This window comes from Hypomesus nipponensis, chromosome 4 (genome assembly GCF_054491055.1).
Source record: "Hypomesus nipponensis isolate SF chromosome 4, ASM5449105v1, whole genome shotgun sequence".
Classification (NCBI taxonomy): domain Eukaryota; kingdom Metazoa; phylum Chordata; class Actinopteri; order Osmeriformes; family Osmeridae; genus Hypomesus; species Hypomesus nipponensis.
In genome coordinates, this window is record NC_140364.1 from 13,005,247 (window position 1) to 13,031,320 (window position 26,074).

The window sequence follows — 26,074 nt, forward strand, 5'->3', positions numbered from 1 at the left end:
GAGGAAGTATGTGTGTACCTATCAAAGTGTGTGTCTGTGAGTTTGTGTGTGTAATCTTGGGTAATCTGTCCAGGCGTTATATGCTGACACTTCTCAGCCGCAGGTGTGAAACTAAAAACAATAGAATAAATCAGTAAAACAACAGTGAATTCAACAGATTGAGTCCAGTTGCTGGTTGGGTTTATAGTGGGACAGAGCTTTGGTCCACTGGGATGTGAAGTTTGTTGTGGGAAAACAATAACCCTAGAGGCTGCAGCTGGGACTACGTTTCCCAGTGTGCCTAGGGAGTGTCGATAAAGGAACAGGACTTTGTGTAATTTCTCCTTTACACCTTAATGCAGCTTTTCACCAGGGATGCTGGTTAGTCAGGACTAGCTCTCTGATCTTAAGATGAGGACGTCACAAAGGCCCCGCCTTCTCCCTAACGCAATGTGTCATTCCTTTGACAGGATAGAGAGCTAAATACATAAAGAACTACTATATTCCTAATATATTCTTCAAGGCAAGCTAAAAAATAGCACTTTAAAATTGTCTCAATAAGGGTTGCAAGCAAACGTGCAGATAAGCAGCTAATACATGTAAACACAACAGAAGCTATCTATATATATTTATTTCTATAATAAACTCTGTTTTGTGGTGATCAGAGGTTTGTGTTGCTACCTCACATAATCATGTAAACATCTGAGCCTGCCCAAGTAAGTGTGTGTGTGTGTTGTGTTTGTATCTGCTGGTATGTGTTCTGTTTCTCTCCATTACAGCCTGTGTGTTTGTGTGCGTGTCTGTTCGTGTGTGTGTGTGTGTGTGTGTGTGTTGGTTATTCTAGAATGTATCTTCTTTTTTGCAGCCTGTGTGTTTGTGTGCGTGTCTGTTTGTGTCTGTGTGTGTGTTGGTTATTCTAGAATGTATCTTCTTTTTTGCATTACATCTAAGTCATTGACTTTGCTACATATCCATATCTGAACATTCTATTCTAGCTCTGGTATTACTAATACTAATTGCTTTGGTTTTTAAAAAATAAAGTTTTTTTTCCCTTAGTTTGGCATAGAGAAGTTTTAAAAACTGGCATCGGAATGACCCTCAGATGAGAAGTTCCTTGGAATTCTAGGAGCTGGATGTAAAGAACATCCCCTGATTACCCCTGGGCTAGGAGACCCAGGACGTGAGAGTGGAGATGCTACATATTCCACACGCTCTGACTAAATCAGATCTCCTTTACGTAAAATCAGACGACCACCGACAGTTGTGTTCACTGAACTGCGGGGGGGGGGGGAGGGAGGGAGGGGAGGGGGGGAGAGTGGACGTGTGCGCGAGTGTGAGTGTGTTTGCACACACCTACATGCTTGTGTGAGTGCGAGCGAGCGAGTGAGTGTGTGTGAGTGTGTGTGTGTCTACGTGCCTAGGTACAGGTGGGGCTGGTAGCGCTTTCCAGGGAGGACTGTGAGAGGCGGCGGGTGAGGGGGCCGATGCTGGGGTCGGCCAGGGAGGAGGTGGGGAACAACTTGTACCACCCGCTGACCGTGGCTGACAGGTCCAAGTCCTCCAGTAGAATCTGAGCCATTCCCATGAAGCACTTGTGGTCCATGCGCCCATAGTCCCCCCACACGATGACCTGGAGCATGGATGGAGAGAGAAGGAGGGAGGGAGGGGGAGATGCGGAGAGAGAGGGAGGAAGAGAGATGGAGAGAGAGGAAGAGGGAGAGAGATATGGAGAGAATGATGGAGTGAAAGACAGACAGTCAAAGAGAGAGAAAAGGAGAGTAAAAAAAGAAACAGATAGTGAGATAGTCAAAAAGACAAAAATACTTTGAGTTGTGTCCAGTAAGAGAGGTAGATACAAAGGGGAGGAGGTCAGGGGAACAGCATGGGGGACAGAAGGAACAGCATGGGGGACAGGGGGAACAGCATGGGGGACAGAAGGAACAGCATGGGGGACAGGGGGAACAGCATGGGGGACAGAAGGAACAGCATGGGGGACAGGGGGAACAGCATGGGGGACAGCATGGGGGACAGAGGGAACAGCATGGGGGACAGGGGGAACAGCATGGGGGACAGCATGGGGGACAGCATGGGGAACAGGGGGAACAGCATGGGGGACAGGGGGAACAGCATGGGGGACAGAGGGAACAGCATGGGGGACAGGGGGAGCAGCATGGGGGACAGGGGGAACAGCATGGGGGACAGGGGGAACAGCATGGGGGACAGAGGGAACAGCATGGGGGACAGGGGGAACAGCATGGGGAACAGCATGGGGGACAGCATGGGGGACAGCATGGGGGACAGGGGGAACAGCATGGGGGACAGGGGGAACAGCATGGGGGACAGGGGGAACAGCATGGGGGACAAGGGGAACAGCATGGGGGACAGGGGGAGCAGCATGGGGGACAGGGGGAACAGCATGGGGGACAGGGGGAGCAGCATGGGGGACAGGGGGAACAGCATGGGGGACAGGGGGAGCAGCATGGGGGACAGGGGGAACAGCATGGGGGACAGAAGGAACAGCATGGGGGACAGAGGGAACAGCATGGGGGACAAGGGGAACAGCATGGGGGACAGGGGGAGCAGCATGGGGGACAGAAGGAACAGCATGGGGGACAGGGGGAACAGCATGGGGGACAGGGGGAACAGCATGGGGGACAGGGGCCCACCTGAAGGACTTTTCCCTGAGGACTCTCTTCAAACAGCAGAGGTTGCTGGTATGTTGGGTCCAGAGTCTTCTTCACCACTCTGGTCTTCTTCTTCGCCAGGCACATTCCATTCTCCAGAACGTACACCTTCACGTATGTCGCTGCTCCACAGGTCAACACACACACACGCACACAAACTCAGCTACACGATAAACACGGGCTTTCCCATAGATGAATATACCATGGTGAAGAATGACCTAAGAACATTTCTGGTAAAATTGTGTGCTTGCGGCTGCCCCAACATGAGATGCCACAACATTGTTGCAGCAGCAGTGGCTAATAGTAATAGTACCCACATCACAACACCTTTCACGTCTACGTAGCACAAGTACTGTAGGAGGAGCAGGGGTGTCTATAACAATAACATACAGGCTGTTTATCAATCCATGTTTTTTTCCGTTCTTGTGTTCTTGCGAACTCGTTTGACGTCATCTTTCACTGGCCAAGTACGGTTCCAATCCAAGAACACAAGTCACCAAGAACGCCAAAAACACCCGGAAATGTTCCTGATCCGCCCCTTTTACCGAGGATGCATCGGATGGTGACTTGACCAGCGAGAACGCTTCTGATTTCCCAAAAGTCCTTGCGGACTTGCAAAACCATTCACGCAAGGACGCTTGCAAGAACGTTCTTTAAAAGAATGTACTTGCGTTCTCAGCGTTCTTCAAATTGATAAACAGCCACATTGTGAGGTAACAGTCGTGTGCCTTGCTGGGAGCGAGAACACTAATAAAGTTATTTGAAAGCACTGCAAAGGTACCTGGGATGTTTTTGGAGCCTGGTTTGGGGGTCAACCCTCTGGCTTGGTTTACTTCCACCTCCAGCTGCCCTCCCCTGTCCACCATCCCCACATGGACATCCCCTGGAAGAAAACAGACACACACACTCTAAGAAAACACACATTTGTAGTCTTATTTATGAAACGACATTACCCTGTCACCATAACAGAGCAAAGTAGCTCTCTATTAGCCCCAGCTGGTCAGACAATGTGGTTCAACTGAATCTGCAATACCGATGTTGAACAGGAGGGGGAGTATGTTCCTTTGCAAACCGATGATGAAGTTCATCCAGTAGCATTTTGCGGTCTGAAAGCTAACAAGATATTTTTTTGAATGTTCTGACAACCCTCTGCACAGAGGTGTCAAGCATGGAACGATCGGAACCAAGAACAAAATGTGTGTTCCAGTTTGTGACCCAATTATACAAATTAGCCTGAATTTCATGCAAACAGCATGCAACAGCTACAACATAGTAAGCACAGCAGTAGTACCAAGTAAACAGTAAGTAGTAAAGCATGTGGCTGGGGGCATAGTGACTAACTTACCCATGGGGGGTGTGGCTAGTGTCTGCCGGCCAACAATTTGGGCGGGACCTAGTCCATCCAGGAAGTCGCTGAACTGACTTTCTGGGCCCAAGCGCGCTGTTGGAAAGACAAACCTGAGAGAAAGAGAGAGAGAAAGAAGCAGAAAAGGAGGATTCAATAAAGAGGCCGACAGATTGATGAACAAACAGATAGATCGGACACAGACACACAGACAGACAGACAGACAGACAGACAGACAGGCAGGCAGGCAGGCAGGCAGGCAGACAGGCAGACAGGCAGACAGAAAGGCAGACAGACAGGAAGGCAGACAGACAGACAGGCAGACAGACAGACAGACAGACAGACAGGCAGACAGACAGACAGACAGGCAGGCAGGCAGGCAGGCAGGCAGACAGGCAGACAGGCAGACAGAAAGGCAGACAGACAGGCAGACAGACAGACAGGCAGACAGACAGACAGACAGACAGACAGGCAGACAGACAGACAGACAGACAGACAGGCAGGCAGGCAGGCAGACAGGCAGGCAGACAGAAAGGCAGGCAGACAGGCAGACAGGCAGACAGAAAGGCAGACAGACAGGCAGACAGACAGACAGACAGGCAGACAGGCAGACCGGCAGACTGGCAGACTGGCAGACAGACAGGCAGAACATACGTTCCGTCGGAGCTGTTGGAGTTGGTGCTGCCGTCGGTGGACTCCTTGCTGCCCTGCCTCGTCACCCGGTTCCTCATCTCCACGGCGATGCCTGTCTCCGTGCTCCGCCTGATGGTGCTGCGGAGCTTCTTGTTGCCGCCGTCTGAGCGAGGAAAGGTCAAAGGTCACAGTGTTACCACAGAGTCCATGTGTTACAGTGCGTCACCATGGGTACGGTATTGGAAACTCGTACTCGGGTTCTAGCGGATGCAACGAGCTGAAAGATAATAGTTTTTACTGTGGGGGAGCATTCCTATTGTCTTGATAACACTTCTACACTACGATGTGTTTTGAACTGGGGGCACTCGAGCATGAAAGTCAAGAGTCTCTTCCTCCCTCTCTCTCCGCCCTCCCTCTATCCTTCGTGCACTTTTTCCTCATTCTATCTCTGTCTCTCTGTCTCTCTTTCTCTGTCTGTCTCTCTCTCTCAACTTCTCTCTCTCTCTCTCTCAACCTCTCTCTCAACCTCCCTCTCAACCTCTCTCTCTCAACCTCTCTCTCTCAACCTCTCTCTCAACCTCTCTCTCTCAACCTCTTTGCTGTTTCAGAAAAACCTTTCTCTCTTGCACTCACAAAGGCTGACAAACACAAGCACTGTGGCGTCTTCAGCCCTGGGATGATGGGGTGGGCAGTAAGCCTGTTTACAGAAGACATCCAGGGTTTTTTCCGTGTTGGACACACACACATACACACACACACACACACACATACACACACACACACACACACACACTCTATTTAGGCTTTGCAGGTCTGCTGACACCAGGAGAAAAGAGAGCTGGCCTGCTAACCCTGGAAGCGGCTTTCAAGGTATCAGTCATTGTAATGACACACTGAGAGTGATAAAGGGTGTGTGCGTGCGTGCGTGTGTGTGTGTGTGTGACTGGAAGCAATGTCAGACATATTATCCCACGATGTGTCTGTGTGTAAGCCTTTGTGTGTGTAGAACAGTGGAAGCAATGTCAGACGTGTCATCCCATGATGAGAGTGATGTCAGAGGAGTGATGTCAGAGGAGTGATGTCAGAGGAGTGATGTCAGAGGAGTGATGTCAGAGGAGTGAGGGTCTACACTCAAGCAGTCTTAACGTCCACCTCTTCCCTGTTCTTCATTTCCCCCCCCTCCCTTCTTCTCTCTGCTTGTCTGCCATCTTTCAGTCCTCGGGGAGGGGGGAGGGGACTCATAAACGCTACGGCTTATGATCTCCTCAGAGTGTCACACATACATTTTCCAGTGCTCAGGTGAAAATAGCTTGTTATAAATACCTGAACAGGAGGGGTCTGTCCACTGGCTTCCACTACAGTATGAAATATTAAGAGAGTAGGCAAGGGAACACATGCACTTTCCTCACTCACACACACACACACACAAATACACACACACACACACACACACAGGTACACACAGACACACATTCACTATTGCCTTCTTTTACATTCTCACTGGTGAACTTAATACACTGCTATGCTTTCAGAGCCCGGATCTTTCTCTTCGTACATAATCCCAACACATATCCTTCTTTACACAAGCTAATGTCACAGGAAGGCACCCTCACACTCACTCACTCACACACACCACCCCAGGAAATGTGACAAGGCCACAGCAGTGTTCCTGGTAATGACAACCTAACACAAAAACTCTCTCACACACACACATGATCGACAAGGATATTTTGGGGACAGACTGTTCCGGGGAGGTCTGAGAAATGTTGACAGAAACGTTGACTGTCCCTGGTGATTTACAGTGACTGAGGCCCCAGGTACGTCTAGAGATGTCTGGGTCTGGTCTCTGACCTACAGCTTCTATATGGTTCTATTTCTGGCAAAGACAAAGAAAAAGCAAAGGGACAGATGAGAGGGAGAGGGAGACAGAGAGAGAGAGAGAGAGAGAGAGAGAGAGAGAGAGAGAGAGAGAGAGAGAGAGAGAGACAGAGAGAGAGAGAGAGAGAGAGAGAGAGAGAGAGAGAGAGAGAGAGAGAGAGAGAGAGAGAGGCTCCAGGAGAGAGGAGGATCAGAAGAGGGGTGCTGTTGCCTTGCTATTTATAATCCTCCAGACAAGAATACCTCAGCTCTGTGTGTGTGTGTGTGCGTGTGCATCACTGGCGCTCCAACAAACCCCATGCACCCCTGCTGCCATGACAACCCCCCACCCTCAGATAGAGGCTCATCCCAGACAGTGCAACCTGAGACAGTAGGGCGCCATAGCGACACAGCCCCCCCCTCACCCCCTCCTCCCACCAAACAAATCTACATTCACCATCTCACCCTCCACATGAACTAGCCCTCCACCTCTCTAGTGTTCATCCACCAAAGGCCATGCTGACTCCAACCACTGCTCTTTACTGTAAGAGCTGGGGGCTGGGGCGGGGGTTAGGGGCTGGGGATAGGGGCTGGGGCTTGGGCGGGGGGCAGGGTCTTGGGGGCAGGGGGCTGGGGATAGGGGCTGGGGCAGGGGCTTGGGCTGGGGCTGGGGCTGGGGAGCAGGGGCTGGGGATAGGGGCTGGGGCGGGGGGCAGGGGGGCAGGGGCTGGGGGTTAGGGCTGAGGCAGGGGGTTGGGGCGGGGTGCTGGGGGCAGGGGGCTGGGGCAAGGGGTTGGGGGCGGGGGGCTGGGGGCAGGGGCAGGGGGCTGGGGGGTTGGGGCAGGGGGCCGGGGCAGAGGGTAGACCTGGTGGAGCGACGACATGAGAAGGTGAAGAGGCCAGGTGAAGAGGCTGGAGGCACAGTCGTAGAGCCCACAGAACTGACTCAACACCACGTTGTCTTGTGCAGATGTGTTCTCCGCCCCTAAAAATATCCACCGTATCAAAGCCCCACTCAAACAGAAACACCTGTTACCCTATACCCACCATCCACCACACCCCACCCCTTGTGGTGATCGGCAGTAATCTCTTCCTTCAGCTCTAATCCCCTCCCTTTTTTGCCAGCTCTCTCCCTCTCTCGCCCGTTTCCATGGTAATGCCGTCTGCATTGCACCAAGATCGCCTACCAGCGTGTTTGTGAGCATCCTGCCCCCCTTGTCTATCTGTCTCTCTCTCTCTTCGTATCTTTCACTCTCTTTTCCTCTCTCACTCTCTCTCTTTCTCTCTTTCCCTCTCTCACGCTTTCCATGTTTCTCTCTCTCTCTTTTGTTACAGGATCATCACCCCCCCCCCCCCCTTTCCCCATCCTTCTCCCCATTTGCTACGTTTCCAAATCGCCCAATCAGTTCAGTACCCCTCCCTGTTGTCTTCTGGCATCTGTCCATCTCTATCATACACCCCTATATCACCCCCCTCCACCCCCCCATCTCTATCATACACCCCTATATCACCCCCCTCCACCCCCCCATCTCTATCATACACCCCTATATCACCCCCCTCCACCCCCCCATCTCTATCATACACCCCTATATCACCCCCCTCCACCCCCCCATCTCTATCATACACCCCTATATCACCCCCCTCCACCCCCCCATCTCTATCATACACCCCTATATCACCCCCCTCCACCCCCCCATCTCTATCATACACCCCTATATCACCCCCCTCCACCCTCCCATCTCTATCATACACCCCTATATCACCCCCCTCCACCCCCCCATCTCTTCTCCTCTCCATATCACTCCATCATTTTTATCCTCCTTTCCTCCATCCATCCATCCATCCATCTCAGGGTTCTAAAGCCGCGTATCTTCTGCATCTCTGAAGATCTGGGCTGTGATGTGGCGTGTACGAGTGCCAGGTCCTGGTGGAGCATTATATAAGCTGCTCTTGTCTATTGTTCTCTAAGACGACGGGCGGGGGGGGGAGGGGGAGTCTAAATATGCTGCATGGCAATTAGGTTTATCCTGAATCAGGAGGATGAGCAACACAGGTCCCAGCTGAGCTCCACTCCCAGTCAACACACCAGACATGATACATGTTGCACAACACTGGGGGTGAAGGGGCACCATGCAGACAGGATAGAGAAGCAGAGACTCGGATAACCCCCCTGCTGAAAATCTCTCTGTGTGCTCCGCAAGGCCTAGGGGGTAAAAAAAAAAAAATGCTTAAACCCCTAAATAGCAATAAAACCCATGGATTGAATTTAAAAAATCCAAATCTGTTTCGCTTGCGGAAACGACCTGTCAGAGGGTGTGCCCTCTTCACAGTGCAGAAAGACTGACGTTCATCAGTAGACACCACTCGTGTCGGTGACATGAATCGGCATCTTCATGGCTTCAGCAGAGACAGACCTGAAGGTGCTGTCATCTGCACCACCTTTCTACTTCTGGATCAGTACTCAGTAGCACACTTCATCTCAGTACCTCATCGTGTGTGCTTTTTGGGGAAACGAAGTGATTATATATCAGACATGTCATGGAAATATGAACAAAGGGGATGTTTCTTCGAATAACGGCGCCACTCTGGGAAAGGTTCACGCACATATCAAGATAAAAAGAGATCATTCAGGGGGTTTTCTGCTGTTGAGCGAAGTGGCGGGTGATTCTTGACTCTCAAGACAACACTAGACAACACAAGACAACACAAGGGTTTAATGGTGTGAGATGAGCATGGGAGATGAGAGAGGGGAGGATCTGAGAGGAGGACAGCTCTGAGGAAAGTGTCAACAATGCAGAAAAGAGAACCGTATGGAATAGCAATGTGTGTGTGTGTGCATGTGTGTGTATATGTATGTGTGCGTGTGCATGCATGTGTGTGCATGCATTTGTATACGTGTATGTGTGTGCATGTGTATATGTGTGTGTGTGTGTGTGTGCCAGTGATTGTGTGTGTACATGTGTGTGGCAGATCATTAGGCTGCTCTGACATTTGGAGAGAACACTGAAGAAGTCTTTCTCATTATGGTCTGTAATATAGATTGCCGGTGGCTCCTGCTATTGGCTGCATCAGCGAAGGCTGACGTTCCACCGTGCATAGCAACAGTTACCAAGCAGGGCTGGAGAAGGTTACTGATGGGGTGAGCTGGAGTCCACACTGAACCTCCACATGTTCAAACAGTCCGCTTGGCTGGATGGCTCACTGCAGCCCTACATAGCCACATGTGTGTGTGTGTCTGTGTGTGTTTGTGTCTGTGGGTGTGTCTGCCTATGTGTGTCTGTAAATGTGTGTGCGTGTGTATGTAAGTGTGTGCCTGTGAGTGTATGAGTGTGCGTGCATTTTAAGATCCTTCTGTCTGATTCAGCTGTTTACAAACCAGAGCTGGTGCTCTTTGAAAGTGGTCCAGCTCCATCTCATTACACACACTCACACACTCTCTCACACACTCTCTCACACACATACACTCTCACACACACATATACACGGTGTAAGGTTCAATTCAAGTTATAGACTTACTTATGCTGGGGACACACCACAGGATAATAGGGCCGATTTCGGCCCTTCCGACAATCCTAGGTAATGTCCCAATTATCTTGATGGTTCCGCAGATTTATCAGATGTTCCCTTGGTGTGAGGTGTGTTAAGAGTGACCACACACTGTAGGAGCAAAACGGCTAAATCTAGGATTTTTGTCCTCATGGTTGTGGTCTCCACAGTTTTAAAATCTTATACAATTTTTAAAAATCGTTTAGTGTGTCCCCAGCATTAGAAACTGTGATTCTGTCCCCCAAAAAATCTCTTGACCTCTTAAATTGATTAAACCAATCTTAGCAACCTTGGTGCTTGTTTATGTCTCGGATTAGTGTGCTTTCACTGGATCATTGAGAATCCTTTAAGATTACAGAAAATAAGTGTGATCACATGGCCCGGCCGCGACTACAGCTGTAAATGACGTCCTCACGTGGATTAGAAGATCTATTGCACTAAGAGAAAGGGATCGTCTTATTTAGTCTATTCATTATACGGGGGTGAAGTGTAATTTAATTCTGTTTCAATCTTTGCTTGATTAGTCAATTCACAGCAGCTCACGAGACAGAACGAATCAGGCATTGGATTGGATAGGATGAGAGGGAGAGAGAGAGAGATAGGGGGAGAGAGAGAGAGATAGGGGGAGAGAGAAAGGGGGAGACAGAGCGAGGGGAGAGATAGGGGGAGACAGAGAGAGAGACAGCATGTGACAGAGCAGTCTCAGAACCTGGCATCGTGTTCAGCAAACTGCCTGCACATATGTCTCTTTGGTTTAGCGGGAGCAGTGTGTTTGTGTGTACGTGTGTGCACACGTGTGAGTGTGTGTTGCTACTCTGCACCAAGCTCACGTGCCCTCATTTCTGCTACTGCACCACTGTCAGAAGAGGCAAAGAAGGGGTCGACGGTCGGTGGAGAGAGGGGGAGAAGGAGAGCAAGAAAGAAAAAGACAAGCAGAGAAATATAGGAAGCCACAGCGGGGTTGTGTGTCTGTGTGTGTGTGTCCGTGTGTGTGTCTAGATGTGTGTGTGTCTGTGTGTTTCTGTGTGTGTGTCTAGATGTGTGTGTGTGTTTCTGTGTGTGTGTCTAGATGTGTGTGTGTGTGTGTTTCTGTGTGTGTGTCTAGATGTGTGTGTGTGTGTCTGTGTGTGTGTCTAGATGTGTGTGTGTGTGTTTACAGGTCTCCTAAGTAGAGAGGAGTTCTGATGAAAGTCCAGTGATGAAACCATTATTATGGTATGCTGAAACACACCAAACACACACACGTGGCCACACCACACAAAAACACACAGAGGATCCCATCATCACAGTGACTCCCCTCACACAAGCTTCTCCTGCTCTGGGTCACACACACTGTCATTTTCTGACTGTTAAAAGTCCTGCTCCCTCTCCCTCTCTCTTTGTCCATGAACAAGGGGCTGCCGCCGCAGCAGGGAGCCATGGATGAGTGTAAACCTCACCACAACACGGAGGGGCAGAGGGCAACTCAACTGGGTTAGAGGAACACGAGAGCGCCAGTCTTTACCCGGCTCAGAGGATTCACTCTGAGGAGGAGCCGTGGTTGTGTCCTGATATGGTTTCACGGTCCAAATCAAGTTCTGGTGAGATGACATCCATCTACCTGCTACCTGACGTCCGTGCACGCGTCCTAGGGGTGTGCACACCCACGCAGGTATATATATATACATAGGTACATACTCGTACACACACACACACACTCACACAGAGAGATACACACACACAGACTCTCACTATCTGACTACTCTACACTATTGGAAACGAACCAAAGAGAAGATCAGGAGCCATGGATCCAGTGAGTGACAGAGAGATGGAGATGAGATAGAGAGAGAGAACAAAGAGCTGGAAAGAGGGAGGGGGGGTGGAGAGCGAGAGGAGAGAAAGGCAGGGGTGAGATGAAAACAGCATGAGAGAGAGAGAGAGAGTGCGAGAGAGAGAGAGAGAGAGAGAGAGAGAGAGCAACAGCACAGCTGGAGTCAAACAGCCTCTCACAACATTTTCCAAGAGAGGGAAAGAGCAACGCTCTAGATATATGACTCGCGATTTAAGATTTAAAAATGTCCCTCTGGCAACTACCCTGCTACTTTTGACCGAAAGGGGTGTGAGGGAGGAAGGGCTGGTGGGGGGAACAGATGAGTCAAGGACAGCTATGATAAGCTAATCAGAATCAGAATGGGATTTATTCGCCATGAAAGTTTGCACAGACAAGGAATTTGCTTTGGCAGGAAGGTGCATACAGTAAACATATAGGAATGGTCAAATCTCTGTGTTTACATTTAGTCATTTAAGAGACACTCTTATCCAGAGCGACATACAGTAAGTATAGGGACATTCCCCCCGAGGTAGGGTGAAGTGCCTTGCCCAAGGACACATCGTCATTTTGGCATGGCGGGGAATCGATCCAGCAACGTTCTGATTACTAGCCTGACTACCTCACCGCTCAGCCATCTGACTCCCTGGGCCAGGGAAGAGAGCCTGAGCCCAGTCCTTGACTCCTGGGCCGGGGGAAGAGAGCCTCAAAGAGGCACACCTGCTGCTCATCTACCCCACTCCTGGTGAGAACAAAAGGGGGACAAAAAGGAGCTGAGATGGTTGATGTGGACATGTTTTCCTGTACACTGACTCTCCTAACGATTGAGCCAGGAGGGCCAGAGGCTAAGAGACTCGGCGACCGAAGACACACGCCCACACAGCTTATTTTCTCAGTTTCCTTAGTACTGTTTTTGTTTTACACTCAAAAGTGCTATTAAAACCCTTTGGCTTACCTTCTCTCTCGCAAGTTTGTCTCAGCGCTTCACAACACTGAAGGGGACTCTGTACGCCACAGCCATCCTGTGGAGCCAGTCTCAACACACAGAATCAGGAGGCAAGTGAGTAAAGCATGTCTGACTCACTCTCAAAACACCGATATGTTAATTCCCACGCCTCAGCTGTGTTTATATACACACAGACGCGCCCACACACACACATACACACATACACACAAGGACACAGAAAGTGTTTGTAAGTTACTATTAAGCCTCTAATCGTGATGACTCAGACAAGCGCCAGTGGATCACAAGTATCAAACAAGGCGTCTTGTTTTGGCTGTAGGCGCTAAGCTGTCTCTCTATTGTCCTCCGTTTAAACCCTGTGATCGTCCTTGTTGGAGGTCAGCTCTGGGAGGCAGAAGGGGAGACGCCTAAAGAGGATGGGATAGTCACAGAAGTTTTAGTGGAAACTATTTGCAATATTGGGATTGTGTCTGTTTTTTCTCTCTCCCCCCCTTCTCTCTCCCCCCCTTCTCTCTCCCCCTGGCCCTTCCTCCCTCTCCCTCCCTTCTCTCTCCCCCCTTCTCTCTCCCCCCTGGCCCTTCCTCCCTCTCCCTCCCTTCTCTCTCCCCCCTTCTCTCTCCCCCCTGGCCCTTCCTCCCTCTCCCTCCCTTCTCTCTCCCCCCCTTCTCTCTCCCCCCTGGCCCTTCCTCCCTCTCCCTCCCTTCTCTCTCCCTCCCTTCTCTCTCCCCCGTGGCCCTTCCTCCCTCTCCCTCCCTTTTCTCTCCCCCCTTCTCTCTCCCCCCTGGCCCTTCCTCCCTCTCCCTCCCTTTTCTCTCCCCCCTTCTCTCTCCCCCCTGGCCCTTCCTCCCTCTCCCTCCCTTTTCTCTCCCCCCCTTCTCTCTCCCCCCTGGCCCTTCCTCCCTCTCCCTCCCTTTTCTCTCCCCCCTTCTCTCTCCCCCCTGGCCCTTCCTCCCTCTCCCTCCCTTCTCTCTCCCCCCTTCTCTCTCCCCCCTGGCCCTTCCTCCCTCTCCCTCCCTTCTCTCCCCCCCCTTCTCTCTCCCCCCTGGCCCTTCCTCCCTCTCCCTCCCTTCTCTCTCCCCCCTGGCCCTTCCTCCCTCTCCCCCCCTTCTCTCTCCCCCCTGGCCCTTCCTCCCTCTCCCTCCCTTCTCTCTCCCCCCTGGCCCTTCCTCCCTCTCCCTCCCTTCTCTCCCCCCCTTCTCTCTCCCCCCTGGCCCTTCCTCCCTCTCCCTCCCTTCTCTCTCCCCCCTGGCCCTTCCTCCCTCTCCCTCCCTTCTCTCTCCCCCCTGGCCCTTCCTCCCTCTCCCTCCCTTCTCTCCCCCCTTCTCTCTCCCCCCTGGCCCTTCCTCCCTCTCCCTCCCTTCTCTCTCCCCCCTGGCCCTTCCTCCCTCTCCCCCCTTCTCTCTCCCCCCTGGCCCTTCCTCCCTCTCCCTCCCTTCTCTCTCCCTCCCTTCTCTCTCCCCCCTGGCCCTTCCTCCCTCTCCCTCCCTTCTCTCTCCCCCCTGGCCCTTCCTCCCTCTCCCTCCCTTCTCTCTCCCCCCTGGCCCTTCCTCCCTCTCCCCCCCTTCTCTCTCCCCCCTGGCCCTTCCTCCCTCTCCCTCCCTTCTCTCTCCCTCCCTTCTCTCTCCCCCCTGGCCCTTCCTCCCTCTCCCTCCCTTCTCTCTCCCCCCTGGCCCTTCCTCCCTCTCCCTCCCTTCTCTCTCCCCCCTGGCCCTTCCTCCCTCTCCCCCCTTCTCTCTCCCCCCTGGCCCTTCCTCCCTCTCCCCCCTTCTCTCTCCCCCCTGGCCCTTCCTCCCTCTCCCTCCCTTCTCTCTCCCCCCTGGCCCTTCCTCCCTCTCCCTCCCTTCTCTCTCCCCCCTGGCCCTTCCTCCCTCTCCCTCCCTTCTCTCTCCCCCCTGGCCCTTCCTCCCTCTCCCTCCCTTCTCTCTCCCCCCTGGCCCTTCCTCCCTCTCCCTCCCTTCTCTCTCCCTCCCTTCTCTCTCCCCCCTGGCCCTTCCTCCCTCTCCCTCCCTTCTCTCTCCCCCCTGGCCCTTCCTCCCTCTCCCTCCCTTCTCTCTCCCCCCTGGCCCTTCCTCCCTCTCCCTCCCTTCTCTCTCCCCCCTGGCCCTTCCTCCCTCTCCCTCCCTTCTCTCTCCCCCCTGGCCCTTCCTCCCTCTCCCTCCCTTCTCTCTCCCTCCCTTCTCTCTCCCCCCTGGCCCTTCCTCCCTCTCCCTCCCTTCTCTCTCCCTCCCTTCTCTCTCCCCCCTGGCCCTTCCTCCCTCTCCCTCCCTTCTCTCTCCCTCCCTTCTCTCTCCCCCCTGGCCCTTCCTCCCTCTCCCTCCCTTCACTCTCCCCCCTGGCCCTTCCTCCCTCTCCCTCCCTTCTCTCTCCCCACTCTAGTGTTGGAGGGAATGAGAGCCTTTTATATTATGTCGAGAGGGGGGGATTCAATTTCAGAGCTTCAAGCTCCATTCCCGCTTAATAACTCAGTGATGTTCTGCTACACCCTTTCTCTCTCTGTTCCCTTCGTTTATTTCTGTCTTTATGAATCTCTCTCTGGCTCTGTCTCTCATGATTCAACTTCCATTCAGTGCTGCTTCATCGGAAATAACAAATATATTTAAATGACTAAACCATGAAATAAATACTACTCGTCATATACAGTACCACTGACAAATCTCATTCAATTGGGTAATGGAGTTGGCTTATAAACTGGAAGTGGGTCTTCACTTGTATCTCATTTCGGTGAATGTTTACTGTCTCCCGTTTCGCAATGTTAGATCCTCTTATTCCATTTAGTGTGACCTGCCACACTGGACCACACCACCCCACACGACCAGAGAGACATTGTAAATGAGGTTTGTGGATGAGCACTCAATAGAGCACAATGGAGTGTGCCATTGAGTGTTAATGCACACCAGTCGTAAGTTCACACACGCACACACGCAATCACACGCTTCTGGGTGATTGAGTGTGAACACACACTGGCCTAACGTAAGCCATGTCCACTCTCAGTCAGAGACAGAATTCTCTCTCTCTCTTTCTGTCTCTTTCTGTCTCTTTCTGTCTGTCTGTCTGTCTGTCTGTCTGTCTGTCTGTCTGTCTGTCTGTCTGTCTGTCTGTCTCTCTCTCTCTCTCTCTCTCTCTCTCTCTCTCTCTCTCTCTCTCTCTCTCTCTCTCTCTCTCTCTCTCTCTCTCTCTCTCTCTCTCTCTGTCTCTGTCTCTGTCTCTGTCTCTGTCTCTGTCTCTGTCTCTGTCTCTGTCTCTGTCTCTGTCTCTGTCTCTCTCTCTCTCTCTATACATCCAGACTGGCTTGTGAGGGTTGTGTACAGGTTTGCCTCTTCTGTTCTCTCAGGCATGGGTAAACCTGAACAGGAGAGAAGACTTACTCTCTGGGAGGGTGACTCACCGATTAGACCCGGAACACTGCCCCTCCCACTGCATGTGTGTGTGTGTGTGTTGGAGTGAGAGCGAAAAAGGGAGAGACTAATAATAGACGTTAAAAAATAGAACAGGGATTGGAGGAAAATGTCAGCCCTAACACTTACCTGTTACTCAACCTTAAAATACAGAGAGTCAAACGGAAGGTGATGGAGTGCTGGGCGAGGATGCGCGTTAGAGCCCCTGTCGTCCGACCCTTCAATGATCTTGATGCTCAATCGCACCAGATAAGTCGTGCTTGTGGCATCCATGACAGTTCCTTCATCCACACGCCACTAGTTTGACGAAATCTCTCTGTCTCGCTCTCTCTTTCTCTGTCTCACCGTCAGTGTCTCTTTCTCACTCTTCCTCTCCATCTCTCTGTCATTCGCACTGTCATTCTCTGTCACGTCCCCCCTTCCCCCTCTCACCCTCCCATCCCCATCCCCTGGATACAGGTTCCACCTGCATGTGATTGGTCATTAGCTGACCAATCAAGCAGAGCTCCGCATGTTCCCCAATCAACACTCGGAAGTGACCTGGGCTGGCCCACCCCGTCCACCAATCGATGGTGGATCTGTTGTTGGGAACACGACAGCTACAGTTCGCTCTATTGGTCAGCACACAAGCCTCTCACTGAGTCGTCTAATGAAAGTGGATTGAGCAAACTTGTTTGCCAAATTAATAAATGGCTGCATGTTGTCGAGTGCCAGTCACTTAAAGTCACGAGTAAACAGACTGCATGTCAATGTTTCAAATCTGGTCTTGTTTGGCTTTAGGCTCAAGTCAACTGACAACTGGGGATGCAATATCCTGCGAGTAAAGCAAAAATCAAAGAGGGCCGTTGAATTGATTTACTGTGTTTGTGTAGATGAAGAACAAGCTGCTGCTGTTGAAGCTAAAAGAGGGGTGGAGTGGGAGGATGAGGAGGAGTTGAGGATGATATGAAGAGTGCGGAGAGAGAGAGAGAGAGAGAGAGAGAGAGAGAGAGAAATAGAGAGAGAGAGAAAGAGAGAGAGAGAGAGAGAGAGAGAGAGAGAGAGAGAGAGAGAGAGAGAGAGAGAGAGAGAGAGAAAAGAGGAGAAGAGATGCAATGGGCGAGAGGAGAGGAGAAGAGCGGTAAGGAGAGACATGAGAGGTGAAGAGAGGAGGGGAGGAGAGGAGAAAAGATGTTACCGTAATTGTTGCAGGCACAATGTGTTTCTCTGGCAGCTGAGAACATCTAAATTTAGACACCCTTTCCCCCTCCTTCTCCTCCATATCTCCATCCCTCCTTCCTCTCCTTCGTGATCCCTTCATCATGAAACATGAAAACCCCATGGAAACTAAATTGACAGCCCTCCCTGCATCAGACAATTGTCAACTGCGCCTCAAGAGTGCCGCTGTGTGTGTGTGAGTGTGTGTGAGTGTGTGTGAGTGTGTGTGTCTGTGAGTGTGAGTGTGTGTGAGTGTGAGTGTGTGTGTCTGTGAGTGTGAGTGTGTGTGTGTGTGAGTGTGAGTGTGTGTGTCTGTGAGTGTGAGTGTGTGTGTCTGTGAGTGTGAGTGTGTGTGTCTGTGAGTGTGAGTGTGAGTGTGTGTGAGTGTGTGTGTCTGTGAGTGTGAGTGTGTGTGAGTGTGTGTGAGTGTGTGTGAGTGTGTGTGTCTGTGAGTGTGAGTGTGTGTGAGTGTGTGTGAGTGTGTGTGTGTGTGAGTGTCTGTGAGTGTGAGTGTGTGTGAGTGTGTGTGCCCATGTACAAATGTATCTGTGTGTGTTTGTGCTCATCCCTGTGACATAGTGGCACGACGTCTCCACCATATGGGGACTGTGTCAGAGTTGGCACATGGCAGGCAGAAAGGGGTGAGGTAACCTTCCACTCCCTCCCTCTTTTCCTCCCTCTCTCTCTCTCTTCCTCTCCTCAAGTTCATCCCCCATCCTGTGGCTCTGGTCCATGTAGTATCTCTGCATTCTGTATAATCTCTTAAGTAGACATGAGTATGATTTATTGGTTCTAAGTCTGTGTGTGTGAGTGTGTTTTGACGCCACATCGAGGTGCAGTTTCGTAGCATGAGGGCAGATTATCCCCTTGACAAGCAACGCACAACCCCCCCCCCCCCCCCCCCGTCTCTCTCTCCCCCCAAGGAGAGCGAACAGAACGATGTGACACACTGACCCCAAAACACCAGCCCCTTCCACATACGCACCAAGCCCCTCCACTCTCTGGCTTTACCACCCACTACCCAGAATGCATCCTGGGATGTGTTTGTTTACATCCCGGGAGGGGGGGAGAGGCCGAGGTCTTGTGTTGCCACTGAGGTGTTTCACCAGACCTTCCACTCTCACTCCCTGCTGTGTAATCACGCCCCACGGGAGACTGAGCACCTGGGAGATGTCACAGGCCTCACAGCTGTGCCACACGGAAGGGAGAACTTGCAGGATTTATCACACTGTTCCTCACCACTCCCTCTACGCCCAAAGACTTGGTTCTAAACCCAACAGATTGATTACATTTGACTGCTAAATGGAAAAATGGTTAACCGTCATTTGGTCTTTATGCTAAACAAATGCTAAGCTAAAGTAGTTTGATGTAGAGTTGTTCTGGAGCTATCCTTAATAATAATGAGCTTTTTCACGGTGGTAAGATATTAAGCATATGATGTCGGGCCAAACAATAGCATGTAAAAAATGAGATTCAATTTCAAGGCAGAATCCCAGGCATGGTCAACCTATTGAAAAACGTTCCCATTAAAAAACTCCAATCTTGGTTTCGGATAACAATATCTTTTTTTTTTTGCCTTTTAATCACACTCATATAAAAGATGAAGCCCCTGAACCATAAGATGAATATCCTGCCACGCGTACAGTCATTTGAACCCCATCAGAGCAACTTGTAGAGACGGGGAAAAAGCATCTCTGGAAACAGACAAAAGGGACAAAGGGAAAGAAAGAGGGAAAAAAACGGAGGGGAAAGGAAACACTAGAAATAAAGGAAGGGCAAAGGAGGAAGACGAGAGCGCTATTACGGGGCCTGAGAGGAGGAGAAGCGAGAGGGAGAGGATGAGGGAGAGAGGGTGTGACAAAGTTGTTCTGACCTAACGGGGATGGTGAGAGATTAGAAACAGGCGGAGGGCGAGGGAGGGCAGAGAGAGACAGAAGGGAATAACAAGAGATCGCAGGAACAGAAACTGGTGGAGAGAAAAGGATGGTAGCAACAGATCGCAGGAACAGAAACTGGTGGAGAGAAGAGGATGGTAGCAACAGAGTCCAAGAGAAGGGAGAGGGAAATAGGGCAAATGTAGAGGGTCAGTTAGCTAAAAGCACAAGCTGTAAACTTTGGAAGAACAGTGCTCTTCCATCCAGCACTCCCCTAACCAAGCAGAAAAACATCCCAGCCCTGCCCAGCCCAGCCCAGCCCTGCCCAGCCCTGCCCTGCCCTGCCCAGCCCTGCGTCCACTAACCTTGCTGGTTGAGCTGCTGTGTGCTCTTACTCCACTGCGACAGTCCTACAATGGCCACCATCTTGGCCCCCAGACTGGAGCGCCTCTTCTTGTTGCCGGCCAGGCCCCCGGGGCCCCCGGGCCCCTCGGGGCCCCCTCCACAGGGGCTCTTCTCCAGGCTGTACATGGCCCCTGAGATGCTGGAGGAGCGCACCACGTTCCTGGCCGCCGCCGCGCTCATCCCGCCCGGGCTGGACACGTCCACGGAGCTACTGAGCATCATGGTGGCGTCAGGGGTGGGGGGGCTGGAGGGGTGGGGGGTGAGGGAGGGAGGAGGGGAGGAGGACTGGGGGGAGAGAGAGAGGGAACAAGAGGGGTGGGTGAGCAGCCTTTTTGGATTCCTATGACGCCCAAAAGAAGATTACTGGCACGTTTTTTTATTTATTTTTACAAAAGGAAAGCTGTGAGATAAGCATAAGCACTGAGCTGCTGTACGCCCCCAGTACACACCACGAGGCTCTCACACACGTCAGATAGTGTAGAAATATCAGCAGAGGCCGGCTGTTGAGGAGTGACCTTGTCAGCTGGTATTTGTCTTCTGGGTTATTCTGTAGACTATTTTCACAAGTTGACCTTAAAAAGTGACACATCACAAACTCAACATCCTTGGAGAACACACACACACAGGAACACACAATACCGGATCAAGTAGTAAGGTCAAGTTCCTCAGTACAGCAAAGTCATGGAACGACTCCGTTTTCCTCCCCCTCTCTGATGTTCTTTATCTAGTACAAATCTCTCACATCTTGTTTCTGTCTGTTTCTGTCTCCTTCCACTTCTCATGGAGGCACCTTGCATCTTTCCTCATCTTCCACATCCTGCCTCCTTTCTCAGCTCCTTATTCCCTTCTTTTGTCCTCCTCTCATCTCCTCTACCCTTCCCAACCCTCTCATCTCCCCTCCTCTTCTCCCCCCCTTTCCTTTCCTCGCCTCTCCTCTTCATCCTGAAAATAGAGTGACTATGCTGAGACTAAACCGACAGCTCCAGGGCACATTAAATATGAAGGTGCACTGTGGCCGACCGCTACCCCTCACACACCCAGCCCCAATGCTACTTTTTAAATATCTCTCTCTCTCTCTCTCTCTCTCTCTCTCTCTCTCTCTCTCTCTCTCTCTCTCTCTCTCTCTCTCTCTCTCTCTCTCTCTCTCTCTCTCTCTCTCTCTCTCTCTCTCTCTCTCTCTCTCTCTCTCTCTCTCTCTCTCTCTCTCTCTCTCTCTCTCTCTCTCTCTCTCTCTCTCTCTCTCTCTCTCTCAACATGTTCCACGAGGAATATGTCGTTATGAGTTGTCTCTCAGGTGGTTTGTAGCCAAACACATGGGTGTGAATGCACAAAACGCATGAGCACACACACACTGTCACACACACACACACACACAAATGCCACACATGCTCAATCACACACATGGATACACCATGAAACAATGACAGCACAGGTAAGCACACACACTATAGTGAGAAAAGGAAAATGAGTTGGAATGCAAGATGGCTTGAATGCATCTGTTAAGCACTATGGGGAGCGAGGGGCCCTATTCTTTAAAAGGTTTATTTTAAAACGTTTTTTTAGAGAACACTACATAAAATGTTGCTGGTAAACCCTGTTCTGTCAACTCAGATTAAGGCTAGTTCAACACTTTTACGTTATTATGTCATATAACCGCATGGGAGCTGCTTGGTCCTACTATAGCCTACAATGCTGCTGAGAATACGCATTTCAGATTCAGTTCAAAGAACACAAACTGTTGTTACGTTATGTAGTAAAAAAAAGTACAAATTGTTAATGACACACACACAAACAGAGAAAGACACAATTAGAAAGAAATCATGAGATACAATAAAAATGTAATAAAAAACGATCAGATCTTAAGAGATACACAGTTCCTCTCTCAAACACACAAACACTTGCACACACTTTCCACCTTTTCTTCTCCTCTTTTCCTTCCTGCTTATGACACAAGGCTGCGGCCCGCTCTCTCTTGGGGTGCACCTCAAACAGAGAGAGATTGAGGAGGGGAGGGAGGAAGGGAGGGAGGAGGAGAGGGCGATGAATAGAGAATGAATCTATTAGTGGCTCCATAGAAGAATAAGGACACCGAATATAAACGAGGGAAAGAGAGTGAAAGACAGAACTAGATGGGTGCTCGCAATTACTTCAGAGAGAAAGGATGGAAAAAGAAATGAAGGAGAGGGGAGTGTGTGAGAAAGGAGAGAAATGGAAAGCAATGTAGAGAGTGGGGGGGGTGGAAGAGAACTATACAGAAAGAGAGAAAACACGTTTCAAAACCATCCTTTTCTCTCTCTCTCTCTTTCTCTCTCTCCCCTTCTCCGTCTCTTCAGGCCTCCGTTTATTGACCAAACAAGCTGCTGAATTTCAGTGTGCGCAAACACTAAACCCTCCCATGGTGTCAATGCCATTATACTGTGTTTGCACTTTATACTTGTTTACAAGCCATTACTGTTTGCACTTCTGGTTAGACGCTAACTGCATTTCATTGGCTCTGCGTTCGTACTGTGCACAGTGACAATAAAGTTGAATTTAAATCTAATCTCATCTATCCTGTCTATGGTCACCTCGAGGACTATGTGGGTACGCTGAACACAGCTACCCTGGTGCTGGCTGATGTACAGTATCTCCTCTACAAGAGAACCTTGGAGATGATAGTACTCCTCTATAGGAGAACCTTGGAGATGATAATACTCCTCTATAGGAGAACCTTGGAGATAATTGTACTCCTCTATAGGAGAACCTTGGAGATGATAGTAATCCACCATGCAGTGTGCTAAGGGAGTGCTGTGCTAGGTTCAAGCTCTCAGTGTTCTTGATGTGTGAAGTTTACCTGCAGTTTAGCCATGGTTAATTCATGATATCTGGACATGTTCCAAGATTATGCAAGCAGCAAGCTAGCAAACGTGACGCCAGCCTCAAACACGTGTTTGCAAGTGTTCGTGCATCACTAACGGAAGCTAATTCTTGCTTAAACGCCGCACAAATTCTCACAAGCATTTTCAGGCAGCACAGACCAGGCCCTTGGGGTCTGATTCCCCCCCCTCCCCCCTGCAGCTTCAGAGAGGCGGGGTGAGAGTCCGGTCCAGGCTCGGACCATCCATCTTCCTCAGCCGGCCGGCCCACTCCCCTGACGTATGGGGGCCGTCACTGGGCTCTCGGGCATCTCATCTGGGAACTTGTTCATTTCTCAGCCTGTCAGCACAACACCAGGGCCCTCCCTGTCCACCTCCAGACCTACCCTCGCTCCGCCCCCTTCCTCCAGCCCTTCTACCTGCGTGGACAGTGTGTGTGAGGATCTCCGTGTGTGTGTGTGTTGGTGTGGTTTTGTTTTACCGTGTGTGTGTGTGTGTGTGTGTGTGTGTGAGTGTGTGTGATACATGAGGCAGAGTCACAAAGGCATTACAGAAGGACAGACAGGAGGCCTGCCGTACTTCCTGTTGAGGTTACCATGGCAATATCCTGTGTTGCGGGAGGAAGAGGCTTGGCGCCCGCTGTTGTGTTTAGTGTGTGTGTGTGTGTGTGTGTGTGTTTGTATGTGTGTGTGTGTGTGTGTGTGTGTATGTATGTGTGTGTGTGTGTGTGTTTGGCCTGGTTGGTGGAGCTCTGTAATCATGGAGTCTCTTTGGGAAGGATAGCAGAAGGAGAGGTTTGCAGTCACATGAAAACACACACTGCATAAGTGCCAGGGAAACCGGAAGCCAAACATACACACGCTCACAGGCTGTCCACATACATGGGACCACACGCAAACAGAACATCTGAAAGACGCGTTAACAAGTGCCATGTTGGAGGAGGGAAAGAGTCAGAACATGAACATAAAAAGGGTGAACACAGCCAGTTCTCTAAATCCACATTGAGACCAGTTACTGGCCAGAAGAAAATAAAACAGTCTCTCCACCCTCAGCTAAGCACCTCAATCCAACAGCACGGTTTCACACAGATAAATCATTCAAATATTCCTTAAGCAACAAAGAAATCATTAAAAAAAAATCCACAAACAAATTATGTATTTATTTGTGATTTCATATTTAAATTGCCATTACTACGATCCAATCACTGGCATTATTGCACACAGATACGGTTGCACGCTTGCTGTTGAACGTTAAGTGCTGTGAAATAGACAGAGGGCTTTACTCTGAGGCTACAGTCTGGCTTCTCCCATTGGATCAAGGGAACTCAATCAAACCTTTAATGAGGTGAGTCACAGAGTCCCTCTTGGTAACGCACTGACGACGGCGAGCGTTTATGGCGTCGGTCACGCCATGTTTTCAGACAAATTGGTTGGATTCTGCTCAGAAGTCAGGAGACATGTTTAATGTAGGAGTGTGTCTGTCGTACAAGAGATGGGGCGGGGAGGGGCTGTTAAATGGACGGAGATGTCATCAACACAACTACAGTTGGCCTTAACTGGGTTCGATAGCCTAGTGGGAGGGTTTAGGTAGGGTCTGCCATTTTCCTTGTGACGAGTGTGGTAGCTGATGGACTGTTGAACATCTTGCCTGAGGATTTACATCCTTAACTGGAGGCACTTGTGGATCCATCGCTTCCTGTTTTCTTTTTTATGTTGTGTGTGTTTTTTTTCAAGCATAAGCATGTGCCTGAGCCATTTCCACTTAAGAGCAGGCTCACAACACTGAAGGTCTCAACTGGGATTTGATCTGGATGACTCTGGTGAAGTGCAAGCACTCGTGTCACCTCTGTAACCTCCAGCTCTCCCCTAACCTGACAGTTTTATCTGGGTTTACATCAGGGTAACGGAGAAGGGAATACCATGTTTTATCTTGAGCTGTCTCTATCTTCAACAAACATTTTCATTAGAACATTGCAATGTTCTAATAAAAACAGAACAGTAGGAGGAAAATAGGTTAAAAAAAACGGTAAATGGTGTTCAAGGGAGAAAAAAATTGATCTACTTTTGCTTCATCTTTTCACTCGAAAAAAGGAAAACAGTACCCTTATACAAACTTGATCTCTTTTAATTTCTAATTTCTCTACACGTCAACTTCAAGGGGATGTGGGAGGAAAAAAAGGAAATGAAATAGATTAAATATCTCCTTTCCTCTTTCAGCCTCATCCCCTCTCAAATCTTCCTCCTCTCCCTCTTTCTCTCTCCTCCGGCACCAGTCAGGCTGAGAAGGCCAGAAAAGGTACACCGTCAGCAAAGGACAGACTAAGACATAGCGGAAAATAGAAAAATGAAGAAGAAGAAAAAAGAAAAAAAAAACGGGTTATGAAGCTGCCGGGCTGGTGGGAAAATGGGTTAAGAGGTTCGTGATGGATGAGACGGAGAACTGTCCTGACTCATGGGCTGCTATCTGGGGGCTGACTAATACTGCCTTGTGGCTGGCTGACTGCCCTCCCCCCTGCCCCCCTCGCCTAAATCTGCCCGACTACCTCCCCGCCCACCTGGGACTGTGCTGGCAGGCCTGAGGGAGGCGGGGGGGGGGGGGGGAAGAGGCAGAGTGCCTTCCCGGATGCGTTTCACTTCTCATCCCCTCTGCCTCACCTCAGCCCTGCTCACACAGCTTGTGCCTGGTTGTGGGGCTGACAGAGGGGCCTGTGGGGAGATCAGGGAGATCGAATCCAAGCACGCTGTTACTCCTTGCTTTAGCTGAGGGTGTGAACGTGCGGATGTGCAAATCTTTTGGGATGAGATGAGACATCTGAGGCACGTTGCACATTTACGACTCAAGCCTCCCTTTGCTATCAATGCAGGCCATCGCTCTATTCCTCTCAGTCTCTCCCTCTATTCCTCTCACTCTCTGCCTCTATTCCTCTCAGTCTCTGCCTCTATTCCTCTCACTCTCTGCCTCTATTCCTCTCACTCTCTGCCTCTATTCCTCTCACTCTCTGCCTCTATTCCTCTCAGTCTCTGCCTCTATTCCTCTCACTGTCTGCCTCTATTCCTCTCACTCTCTGCCTCTATTCCTCTCACTCTCTCGCGCTCTTCTTTATCTTTGATAGTTCTCAAAGCTAGGAACCGACAAGCCTGAAAGTACCCAAGACGCGTGCTTGTCTCTGCCTGTGTGTGCCGTCTCATTAGCATAGTGAATCTGAAGTGGACACTGGACACCACTCGTGGTCACACAATCATGGACGCTTCCTTTGATCCAACCGCCCGAGTGTAAGGTTGTTATGCCCGGTAGGTCACATACACACACACACACTTACACACATACACACACACACACGTATGGAGTGCAGTCATTACTATGATAAGTATCTGTTCTGCCTCTTTTGTTTTCATTGGATTTTCATTTCAAAGGGAGGCCAGACCAACAGTTCCTTGCAATGGATCAGGTGTGTGTGGCCACTGTGTGTCTGGATGAGGGAGGGAGGGAGGGAGGGAGGGAGGGAGGGAGGGAGGGAGGGAGGGAGGGAGGGA

General features: G+C 50.6%; 1 protein-coding gene across 1 annotated transcript; it reads right to left on the minus strand.

The window, feature by feature from the left end:
- Positions 1-1,396: 1,396 nt before the first annotated feature.
- On the minus strand, positions 1,397-19,908 carry rims3 (regulating synaptic membrane exocytosis 3). The gene is made up of 6 exons (XM_084696035.1): positions 19,647-19,908; positions 4,663-4,804; positions 4,009-4,121; positions 3,445-3,546; positions 2,646-2,785; positions 1,397-1,609 (listed from the first exon to the last, which is right to left on the minus strand). Exons 1-6 carry the CDS (start codon positions 19,906-19,908, stop codon positions 1,397-1,399), a joined length of 972 nt encoding a protein of 323 aa, XP_084552161.1.
- Positions 19,909-26,074: the final 6,166 nt, after the last annotated feature.